The 12,422-nt window shown below is 45.2% G+C and overlaps 1 protein-coding gene across 7 annotated transcripts in view; it reads right to left on the bottom strand.

The window, feature by feature from the left end:
- The window catches only part of LOC138681513 (heterogeneous nuclear ribonucleoprotein L-like), a 193,298-nt gene that overhangs the window by 47,063 nt on the left and 133,813 nt on the right, over nt 1–12,422 (bottom strand). For 4 of the 7 annotated variants that reach the window (XM_069769075.1, XM_069769077.1, XM_069769079.1 and 1 more), the window contains 3 exons: nt 11,539–11,613; nt 7,315–7,386; nt 5,419–5,490 (listed from right to left, as the gene is read on the bottom strand). In XM_069769075.1, coding sequence (XP_069625176.1) covers nt 5,419–5,490; nt 7,315–7,386; nt 11,539–11,613 — 219 coding nt within the window. The remainder of the gene's footprint in view (nt 1–5,418; nt 5,491–7,314; nt 7,387–11,538; nt 11,614–12,422) is intronic. The other 3 variants (XM_069769076.1, XM_069769080.1, XM_069769081.1) reach the window with 3 other exon arrangements.

The following is a 12,422-nucleotide window of genomic DNA, read 5'->3' as shown; positions in this document are numbered from 1 at the left end:
AAAGGCCCGCCAACTGGGAAGCGCAGCGGATAGAAGTGATGGCCACAAGAAAGGTCACCTACCAAGACAGAACTGACAGGGAAACCTCCCTGAGAGGATCAAAAGGAGGAACCCCTCAGAGCATCCAGCACAAGATTTAAATCCCATTAATCCACAGGGGCCCTGTACGGAGGGACAGCATGGGCTACTCCTTAAAGGAAGGTCTTAAAGGGAACCTGTCACCCCGAAAATCGCGGGTGAGTTAAGCCCACCGGCATCAGGGGCTTATCTACAGCATTCTGTAATGCTGTAGATAAGCCCCTGATGTTACCTGAAAGAGGAGAAAAAGACGTTAGATTATACTCACCCAGGGGCGGTCCTGCTGCTGGTCTGGTCATATGGGTGTCTCCGGTCCGCTGCGGCGCCTCCTATCTTCTTTCCATGACGTCCTCTTCTGATCTTCAGCCACGGCTCCGGCGCAGGCGTACTTTGCTCTGCCCTCTTGAGGGCAGACAAAGTACTGCAGTGCGCAGGCGCCGGGCCTCTTGACTTTTCCGGCGCCTGCGCACTGCAGTACTATCCTCTGCCCTCAAGAGGGCAGAGCAAAGTACGCCTGCGCCTGACCCATGCGCCCTCTACAGAGGAGATACAGACGTCCCTGAGGAAGAGGAGACGGCCGCCCAGCCTGGGGTCTTGTTGTGAGTCATGCAGAGGTGGATCTTCCAGTCCTAGACCTGAAGGATCTACCTTGGGAGTAGCAAGAACGCCAGGAAGGAGTGGGTCTAAAGAATACCTTCTCTTGACGTGCCTGTGGCCTCTGCTGCGTGAACCCTGAAAAGGCCGGCTGGTAAGGGACTTTTTAGAAGACAAATCCGCCTGCCAGGTCTTGAGCCAAAGGTCCGACGGAAGGGAACAGCATTGCTGGAAGCCTGAGTCGCACAAGATGCGGCATCCAGGGAAGCGGAGACCAGGTATTCACCTGCATGAGAAATCTGGTTGGTAAGCTCCGCTAGCTGTCCGGGTGGAGCCCCATCCACGATGCCTGATGGAACAGTTTGGCCCATTTGGATACTTCGCAAAGGATTCTATGATTATCATTAGAATCCTTCAGAGATGCCCCGCCAGATAGCGGAAGGACAGTGTTGGTTTTTCGACAGCCTGGAAACTGGAGGATCCACCGAGGGAGAAGCAGTCCAATTAGCGGTGAGCTCCGGAGAAAAGGGATATAAAACGCCAAGGCGCTTTCCTCTCTGAAAGCGTCTAGCCGGATTCTCTCTTTTTCTGCTCACGATTTCCTCTAATTCAGGGTGAGGAGCGAAAACCTTGGAAGGTGGTTTAGCCCGTCTAACCGCCTGGTCTGCGGGTTCCGTAGCGGAATGTTTGATGCCACAGGTCTGATTTATCGCTCCAATGAGGATCTGAACCATATCCCTCATGCTATAGATTTGGTTTGAATCCAGCGCCGAAATATACTCCGAAGGCACATCAGAGAAAGCCTCGCCTGACTCAGGGGAGGAGGAACGGGGGGAAGCCGACCGCAGAGAAGGACCGTGGGGCGAGATGGAACGGGAAGAGGACTCAGACCAGCGTTCCTGTCTGGACCTTTTGCGGCCTATAACAGAAGGCTCGTGCGGAGCCTCCTGCGACCCGCTGGCTACTGCAGGGGTCTGCAGGGGCAACCCATCAACCAGACACAAGGGTTTTAGACACCCGTGTTAGATCCGCTATGGATTGTGATAGAGAGGAAACCCAGGCTGGAGTGGAGGCTTCGCTCTGCAGCGGAACAGCGGGAGGGTCCTGGGCGGGGGTTGCTGCAGGTCTGACAGAGAGAGGACTGACCTAAGGGAAGATGGCAGTTACAAGACGGCAACGCAAAGTGTTTGACTAAGGCAGAAGTAGGAGGGCGAGAGCGACCTCCCTTAGAATTAGACATGTGAGAAATGCCATAAGGTTAGGGGACAAGAGGGCAGGGGAGAGTGTCAGTCTGCAGAGCAAAGCAACTCACGACAGGCGAAGCGATCTTCGGATGGAAAGGCTGCATAGCTGCCCAGAGGAGGATCTTGATAGAAGATGCACCTCAGGAAGCGATGATCCTTAACGCAGAAATGCAGGCGGACAGCAGACTTTTGGCACACTCTTCTGACCGGGACCAGCTGCAGGCCGCAAGGAGTGGAGCAAGGCGTTCCTGGCGCCGAAAAACAAACTTGGGGGGCGCAGGAGAAAGTGGGCGGGGCTAACCACCAGGTCAGTACCGCCAAGATGGCGCCGGTGGGCGGAGCTCGTCAAATTGAACCAGTCGGGCGGGAGAAAAACCCGCCTGATGGAAAGAAGTGGGCGGAGTCGCGGCCGGAAGTAGGCCCCAGGAGAAGCCGGGGCCTAAATTAGAAGCCGGCGACCTCTGGAGAGGACCGCAGCGACGGCGGACGTGCAGCCACTAGGAAAGCGGCGCCAGGACAGAAAAGAGCACGGCCGCAGAAAAAGGTAGCTCGGCTGCCTGTAGGTCCGCTGCACTGGCCTTACAGAAAAGTGCGGTCGCAGGTGGAAAACGGCGCGGCTGTGTGCTTCCGCGCTAGAGAGGGAGGAGCAAGGAGCGGCCACAGTAAAAAGGGCTGTGCGGTTACCTAGACAGTGCGGGGGAGCAGCGCAGCCGCCCAAAGGGGCCGCCGTACGAAGGAGACATGACTCTTCACATGTTACCCCGCTAGCTTGAGAAGGACCCAGAGGAAGGGGAGTAGGAATACTCACCTAAACATCCCATGCCATCCGTTACTAACCTCAAACCGGTGAAGGTATCAGACGTCCAGGGAGCTGTGATGGACGTCCTCGTCTCCTCCAACCGACAGGCTCTGGTGGGCGAGTGGGTGGGGGACGGAGCTAGGACCGGACTTCTGAGCACGATTGTGTGCTAGGATCATGGTCCTGCTGAGGGATCTACGAGGATATGGGATGGCAGTACACGCTGTACTCATAGTCCGTATTGTGCGATTAGACTACGTTCACATTTGCGTTGTGCGATGTTGCGTCGGAGACGCAACGCACAACGCAAACAAAAACGCAACAAAACACATGCTAAAAACGCAGCGTTTTGCGACGCATGCGTACTTTTTTGCCGAATTTTGGACGCAAAAAAAATGCAACTTGCTGCGTCCTCTGCGCCCTACGCTTGCGGCAAAAAAACGCATGCGTCGCAAAACGCAGCACAACGCATGTCCATGCGCCCCCCATGTTAAATATAGGGGCGCATGATGCATGCGTCGCCACGGTTGCGCCCGACGCAACGCAAATGTGAACGTAGCCTTACAGGTGTGACTGTTCACCCTGCATCCCTCCAGAAAAAAACCTGAAACAAACAAGGGTAGACAAGGGTCTAATGAAAGACCCGTGTCCACCTCCTACTGACACTAAGCTAAACTGAAGTGCATAATGCCAGTCGGTGGGGTGTACATTGCCGAGGAGGAGCTAACTTTTTTTTTGTGCATAGTGTCAGCCTCCTAGTGGCAGCAGCATACACCCATGGTTCCTGTGTCCCCCAATGAGAGGCGATAGAGAAATGAACATTTAACTTTTTTTCACAAAAAATTAATTCAGATCCAATTTGCTTTATTTTACCAAGGGTAACGGGAGAAATTGGACCCCAAAAGTTGTTGTATAATTTGTCCATAGTACGCCGATACAGTGGTTTAGGAGCGCCGTTTGACTTTTACCCCATATGTTGGGGTAAACCACTGTTTGAGTGCACGGCAGAAGTTGGAAGGGAAGGAGCGCCATTTTACTTTTTCAATGCAGAAATGAATTGAAAACGAAAGCGATGTCGCATTTGGAGAGCCCCTGATGTGCCCAAACAGTGGAAACCCCCCAATTCTAACTCCAACCCTAACCACACCCCTATCCCTAATGCCAACCCTAACTTTAGCCCCAACCCTAATGGGAAAATGGAAATAAATACTATCTATTTTATTATTTTTCCCTAAGGAAGTGACAAAGGGGGGTTTGATTTACTATTTATAGCGGATTTTTATGATTGGCAGCTGTCACACACTAAAAGACGCTTTTTATTGCAAAAAAAAAAAAATTTTTAATCACATTTTGATAGCTATTGTTCCATATTTTGGCCCACAGAGTTATGTGAGGTCTTGTTTTTTGCGGGACGAGTTGATTTTTTTTATTGGTACCATTTTGGGGCACATGACATTTTTTGATCGCTTTTTATTACAATTTTTGGGAGGCAGAATGAACAAAAACCAGCAATTCATAAATTTATTTTGGGTGGGGCATTTATAATGTTCCGTGTGTGGTAAAATTGATAAGGCAGTTTTATTCTTCTGATTAGAACGATTACAACGATACCACATTTATATCATTTTTTATGTTTTGGCGCTTTTATACAATAAAAACTATTTTATATAAAAAATTATTTTTGCATCGCTTTATTCTGAGGGCTATAACTTATTTTTCACTGATGACACTTGTATGGCAGATTGTTTTTTGCAGGACAAGATGACGTTTTCAGCAGTACCATGTTTATTTATATCCATCTTTTTGATCGCGTGTTATTCCACTTTTTGTTTGGCGGTATGATAAAGCATTGTTTTTTATTTTTTTGGTGTTCACTGAAGGGGTTAACTAGTGGGACAGATTTATCTGTTAGGTTGTTATGGATGTGGAAATACTAAATGTGTACTTTTTATTGTTTTTTTTATTTACATAAAGAAATGTATGTATTGGAACAATATTTATTCATTTTTTCTTTATTTAGGAATTTAAAAAAAAATATTTTTACACAGTATAATTTTTTTTACATTGTCCCAGAGTGGGACATCACTGTATAAAGTCAGATCAGCAATCTGACAGGCAGCGAAGGAGGTTTCTCAGGTCCTGCTCTCAGCAGGCACTGACAAGCCACCTCCCTGCAGGATCCTGCGGCCATCTTGGATCCAGGGGTCTGAGCAGGGAGAACCTCAGAATAACGCGATCACATTGCGTTGTTCTGAGGGTCTCAGGGAAGCACCCAGGGAGCCCCCTCCCTGCGCGATGCTTCTCTATGCCACCGAAACGTTGCGATCTTGTTTGATTGCAGTGTTCCAGGGGTTAAAGTGCCTCCTGGCACTTAGTTCCGGGTGTCAGCTATGATAATCAGCTGACAGCCGGCCGCGCTCCCCACAAAAGCACGGCTGATTACGTATGACGTACTATCCCGTCCATGGGAATTAAGTCCCATGTCACATGGACGGGATAGTACATACGATGGCAGAAAGGGGTTAAATGGAATGTGGGAAATAAGCTGTTAAAAAGCAACACATCTCATGATGGAACAAAGGAATCAACATGATGGAATCCTATAATTATGCTAAGAATGTCCACATGTACAAGCGTGGTAACAGGTTTTAGATAGTAAGTCTTATCACATCACTGCATTGACTAAAAGGAAATATAACATACTGTAGCCATCAAATCTCTGAAATGGTGGATGATTTCCTTGAAAGGCTGGTCCTTGTGGATCGTTTCCTTGGTCTGAAAAAGAAAAATAATAAAGACCCTTAGATTAAAAAAAATAATATCTTTCTTTCCTTGAATCAAATCTGTGGTGTTGGGTTTTGCTTTAAAACAGTTCAAACAAGCACTGTCTTAACTGCTCCTTCAGTTTACAGCTAGGTGGGCATATCTATTTAAATAAAAAAAGGGGACTAAGCACATCTCATGGTCGAAAAAAGGAATCGCCGTTATATAAAATCCAACACTATTGCGGAGAACGTCTTGAATAGGCTTGCTCAACATATGGCCTACGGGCCGCATGTGGCCCTCCAAAAAAAAAGTTGTGTTGCCCGAGGAGATTTGGGAGACTGTTTCTCATCTTCCCATTTTCAAGTCTTTCAGAAGCGGATATAGTTGAATACAATGGCACCTTGTCATGAGCAGAGGAGCAATTGTCAGCCCCCGACCCAACGTTCAGTGACAAGATGAAGTCATCAAGCAACTGGCCTCTCCACAAAGCTGTTGCCATCACCGGCGCTGCAGCACAGAGGTAGCAAACACACGGACAGAAACAGCAAGCGAGTCATGAAAGACCAGACTATTTAATATCCTGATTATAGGAAGGATGTATTGGGGTTACTGTGAAAGCCCATTATGGGGCAATGGGGAAGGGGATTGTGATGGCGTACAGTAGGCAGAGTGGCTGTGTGGGGGCAACATGAGAGATGAGCAGTGTGGGGGTGGGAAGAATATAGAAAGGGGCAGTGTGGGGTACAGTATGCAAAGGAACAATGTGTGTTGGGAGGTATATTATGCAGATGGGTAGTGTTGTGTGGAGAATATTATGGAGGGGGGCAGTGTGGGGGAGGACATACAGAGGGGCAGTGCGTGTATGTATATTATGGAAAGGGCCAGTGTGTGTGCTGGGTATATTATGGAGAGGGGGCAGTGTGTGAGGGGTATATTATGGAGAGGGGGGGCAGTGTGTGAGGAGATTATTATGGAGAAGGGCAATGTGGGAGGGAATTTTAAGGACAGGCACAGTGTGGGGGGTTTGCTATGGATAAAATTATTGTGGGGGTATATTATGAAGAAAAGCAGTCATGTGGGGACATTACTGAGAAGGGCAGTGTAGGGGGATATTTTGTGCAGGAAGCACAGTGAGGGAAATTATTTATCCATGGGCACAGCACGGGAGATATTTTTAATTTATGGGGCATTGTAATGATACTTTTATTTTTATTTCTCAGTATCTCCTTTCCATTGTTAAGGACATACAGGAAGTTACAGGTTCCTGTGATACAAGTGTATACAGGACTGATCTCAAACTGCAGTTGATCATTATTTGTTCTGTCGATGCGTTCATGTACTCAATGCTTCTGATCATGTAGTAATGCATAACATGCTTTATGTTATAATCTGAAAATCTACGTGTTGAGGACTTTCCAGTTCTGACAAGTATTTGGTTGAATTTCTGCTCCAAAAACCCATTGAAAGTTAGATTATGTTCACACTGATTTTTTTTGGAGCATAAACTGAGCAGAAACCGTCTAAATATTTCTCAAGAACTGAAAACTTGGTTCTTAAGGTGTATTAATTTACTGACTGTGATTCTGGTGGTGCATTCATGCAAGTACCCCTTTTAAAAAAAATATTTTCTGACCCTTCAGATTTGTTCAGTATGATAATGTGGCACTTGGACCAAAAACTTAGTAGTGCATCCATGATCTTGAAGCATAATTGACATATGCAAATGTGCCAACAGGTTCTCTTTAATTCCCTACTAAATTAAGGAAAGGTGGTCTTTAGCTACTAGGTCTCATCACAATACACAGATTAGAAGGCAATTTAAAAGCAGCATACTATAACCATCAAATCTGCCAAATGGTGGTTGGTTTCCTTGAAAGGGTTGTCTCTGGGGTACGTTGCCCTGGTCTGAAAGAGTAAAATATTAAAGATAACCATAGACCATAAAAAATATACCCCATAACATTGAAATTGCAACACCAAGAAGAAAAAAGTTGTACAAGGAAATCACATGATGAATAGACGTGTTAAAGTCACCCCTGGGACGTATATGAACTATCAATATGGGTATACAGGTAATAGAAATGTTACACAAGTCCTACATGTACGCCTCATATTAAATGGTCTTGTTGCTGAGAAATGTTATATTCTTTTTTATGTTATGACTAGCTGAAGAGCCCGGCGTTGCCTGGGCATAGTAAATATCTGTTGTTAGTTATAGCACCTCACGTCTCCATCATGCCTCTCATTTTCTCCCTTACGCCTCTCATTTTCCCCCTCACTCCTGTCATTCCCCCCTAACACTTGTCATTTCGACCTCACATCTGTCATTTTCCGATCACTCCACTATTTTCCCTCACTCATTTTGCACTCACACCTTTTCATTTTCACCTCACACCCCTCATTTTCACCTCAGTATATACATGTTTGTCATCTCCCTTATATAAAGTATACACCTGTATGTCTTCTCTTGTATATAGTATATACCTGTATGTCATTTCCCCTGTAAATAGTATATACCTGCTGTATGTCATCTCCTCCTGTATATTGTATAAACCCATGTTTCATCTCCTCCTGTATATAGTATATACCTGTATGTCATCTCTTCTGTATATACTATATACCTGTATGTCATCTCCTCCTATATATAGTATATACCTGCATGTCATCTCCTGTATATAGTATATACCTGTATGTCATCTCCCCTGTATATAGTATATATCTGCTGTATGCCATCTCCTCCTCTATATACCTATGTGTCATCTCCTCTTTTATATAGTATTTACTTGTATGTCATCTCCTCCTGTATATAGTATATATGTGTGTCATCTCCTCATGTATATAGTATTTACCTGTAAGTCATCTCCTCCTGTATATAGTATATACCTGTGTATCATCTGCTCCTGTATATAGTATATACCTGTGTCATCTCCTCCTGTATATAGTATATACCTGTATGTCATCTCCTGTATATAGTATATACCTGTGTGTCATCTCCACTGTATATAGTATATACCGGTGTCATCGCCCCTGTATATAGTATGTACCTGTATGTCATCTCCCCTGTATATAGTATATACCAGGTTGTCATCTCCTCCTGTATATAGTATATACCTGTGTGTCATCTCCCCTGTATATAGTATTTATGTGTCTCATCTCCTCCTGTATATAGTATATGCCTGTGTGTCATCTCCTCCTGTATATAGTATATACCTGCATGTCATCTCCTCCTGTATATAGTATATACGTGTGTCATCTCCTCCTGTATATAGTATATACCTGTGTGTCATCTGCTCCTGTATATAGTATAGACCTGTGTGTCATCTTCTCCTGTATATAGTATATACCCGTGTGTCATCTCCTCCTGTATATAGTATATGCCTGTGTGTCATCTCTCCTGTATATAGTATATACCTGTGTGTCATCTCCTCCTGTATTAGACCGCGTTCACACGTTATTTGCTCAGTATTTTTACCTCAGTATTTGTAAGCTAAATTGGCAGCCTGATAAATCCCCAGCCAACAGGAAGCCCTCCCCCCTGGCAGTATATATTAGCTCACACATACACATAATAGACAGGTCATGTGACTGACAGCTGCCGTATTTCCTATATGGTACATTTGTTGGTCTTGTAGTTTGTCTGCTTATTAATCAGATTTTTTTTTTGAAGGATAATACCAGACTTGTGTGTGTTTTAGGGTGAGTTTCATATGTCAAGTTGTGTGTGTTGAGTTGCATGTGGCAACATGCATGTAGCGACTTTTGTGAGATGAGTTGTGTGGCGACATACGTGTAGCAACTTTTTGTGTGTCGAGTTGCATGTGACAGGTTAGTGTAGCAAGTTGTGTGCAGCAAGATTTGCACATGGCGACTTTTGCGCGTGGCGAGTTTTATGTGTGGTGCGTTTTGAGTATGTGCAAGTTTTGTGTGAGGCAACTTTTGCATGTGTTGCAACTTTTGTGCATGTGGCAATTTTTCTGCATGTGCAATTTTTCCACCTGTGGTGAGTTTTCCATGAGGTGAGTTTTGCACGTGTGGCGAGTTTTGCGTGAGGCAACTTTTGCATGTGTTGCAACTTTTGTGCATGTGGCAATTTTTCCGCGTGTGCAATTTTTCCACCTGTGGTGAGTTTTCCATGAGGTGAGTTTTGCACGTGTGGCGAGTTTTGCGTGAGCCTAGTTTTGCATGTGGCGAGTTTTGCGCCTGGCAAGTTTTGAGCGGCGACTTTTGTGTTTCGACTTTTATGTGGCGAGGTTGGTGTATGTGTGGTGAAATGTGTGCTGAGGGTGGTATATGTGTTCAAGCACGTGGTAGTGTGTGGCGCATTTTGTGTGTGTGTTCATATCCCCGTGTGTGGTGAGTATCACATGTCGGGGCCCCACCTTAGCAACTGTACGGTATATACTCTTTGGCGCCATCGCTCCCACTCTTTAAGTCCCCCTTGTTCACATCTGGCAGCTGTCAATTTGCCTCCAACACTTTTCCTTTTTCCCCATTATGTAGATAGGGGCAAAATTGTTTGGTGAATTGGAACGCGCGGGGTTAAAATTTCGCCTCACAACATACCCTATGACGCTCTCGGGGTCCAGGTGTGTGACTGTGCAAAATTTTGTGACTGTAGCTGCGACGGTGCAGATGCCAATCCCGGACATACATACATACACACACATTTAGCTTTATATATTAGATTTCTTCCAGGTTCCGGGGCATGCGGTGCCTGGAAGAAATCAATGCCTTCGGTCTTCAATGTAATACTTACCTCCCCCCCCAACAGCGTCAGTTACGGCCGTGAAGTCCTTCCCTCCCGCAGAAATACACATCTCATCCTCCCTTTTGTGGGCACTGCATTCAGGCATCTTCTGCGCAGGCTACTATCGCTCCAGTGACCTCCGATGTGCGTACCGATAAGGTGCTCTCCCCACTTCCTCCCTGCATAGTCATCGCCATGTTCACATGGTTCCTAGCGATGACTATGCAGGGAGGAAGTGGGAGGAGCATATTTTCGGCACGCACACCAGAGGTCACAGTGACTCGCCGACGCCTGCGTAGAAGATCCCTGAATGTAGCGCCCACAGAAGGGAGGATGAGGTATGTATATTTCAGGGAGTGCAGGGCACATGATTCCGGGGCCATAACTGACGCTGATAAAAGAGGGTAAGCATTTCAATGAAGACTGGAGGCAGGGATTCTCTCCAGGCACCACACGCCCCAGAGCCTGGAAGAAATCATTAGCATAAAGAAAGAATCTAACATTTCTAAACAACAAGACCACTAATATGAGGCATACAGGTAGGACTAGTGTAACATTTCTATTACCTGTATGCCCACATTAATAGGTCAGATACGTCCCGGGAGATGACAGGCTCCCTTTAATGATATGCAAATGTTGAAAATGGAAACATTATCAAAACATCTTGATTCAGTATGGAGTATGCGCTCCATGTCCAGGAATACATGTACTTACGTAGCATGACATGATATCCTCATTGATATCAGTGAGGTCATCAATAATTGTCCAAGGAATGTTGCCAAGCAGAATGCAATTGAGCAAGCAAATCATCAAGATCCGCTGCTGACAGCTCTCTTTGCCATTGCCAAAAAATGCTATCCCACAAGTTATCAAAAAGACAAGTCCAGAGACACTGCAGACCATAGTAGCACGTTTAGGCCAAACAGGGTACGGCCACTTCTCTATAGTATCTCAAGAGAAAATATTCAAGACGAGAATGGCGAGTCGCATGTTGCTTGTGCTAATGTGAGCAGCCTACATGGCCTGAACGTATTACCATAGCGTGCAGCATTGTGGCACTTGTCTCCCATAGAGCACATCACAGATTAGCATGCCTAAGTGCATCTAGAGTGACAGTCCTCGGGAAACCATTAATAACCTGATTCATGGCATGCCATGTTGTGCAAGTATTTGTATTTCTGAGCATAACACTTATGGACAATACTGAATAAAGATTTATTTAATCAATTGGATATCATTACAGGTCTACTGATCCTCTGATGTTCATAATTACACAACTTTTCCTTCTCTGACCTATAAAAGTAACATACTGTGAAATGGTGGTTGGTTTCCTTGGAAGGGTTGGTTTCCTTGAAAGGGTTGTCTCTGGGGTACGTTGCCCTGGTCTGAAAGAGAAAAATCTTAACGGTAACCATAGACCTTAAAAATATACCCCTCAACATTGAACTTGCAACATCAAGAAAGAAAAAGTTGTACAAGGAAAGCACGAAGAATAGACATGTTAATTATATGCAAATGATACAGTCAGTATTGAACGTGAGCCACATGGCAAGATATCACTAAGGTTATTAATAATTGTCTGAGGAATGTTCTGCCACGCTGAATACACTTGAGTAAGAAAATAAATCAAGCTCTGCTGCTGGGAGCTCCCATGGCAATTTCCGAGTAATAACATCCCATATGTGCTTGATGAGAGACAAATCTGGAAACGTTGCAGACCATCGTAGCACAGTTAGACCAAAAAAGTTACGGCCATTTCTCTGTAGTGTCTCAGGAACCATTTTTCAACATGACAATGCTGCATGTTGTTTGTGCTACAATGATCAGCCTACATGGCCTAAAAAACTAAACATACTCCTGTGGTCTGCGGCATCTCCACACTTGTCTCCCATCAAGCACATTATTATTGATTAGTATGCCCAAGAACATTCAGCGTGGCATAACAATCCCCAGGAAACCATTAATTACCTGAAAGCATGCCATGTTATGTAAGTATTTCTGCTCATGGCTTCTAGAGAATACTGAATAAATATTTGTTTATAATTTGGATATCATCATGTCTACTGATCCTGTTATCTGATTTTAGAATTCCGCAACTTTTCCTTCTATAGTAATGGAAATCTACAAGTAACATACTGTGAAACGGTGGTTGGTTTCCTTGCCCTGGTCTGGAAGAGTAAAATATTAAAGGTAA

The sequence above is a fragment of the Ranitomeya imitator genome, chromosome 5 (assembly GCF_032444005.1).
Source record: "Ranitomeya imitator isolate aRanImi1 chromosome 5, aRanImi1.pri, whole genome shotgun sequence".
Taxonomy (NCBI): Eukaryota; Metazoa; Chordata; class Amphibia; order Anura; family Dendrobatidae; genus Ranitomeya; species Ranitomeya imitator.
This window is presented reverse-complemented; position numbering and strand designations above follow the sequence as displayed.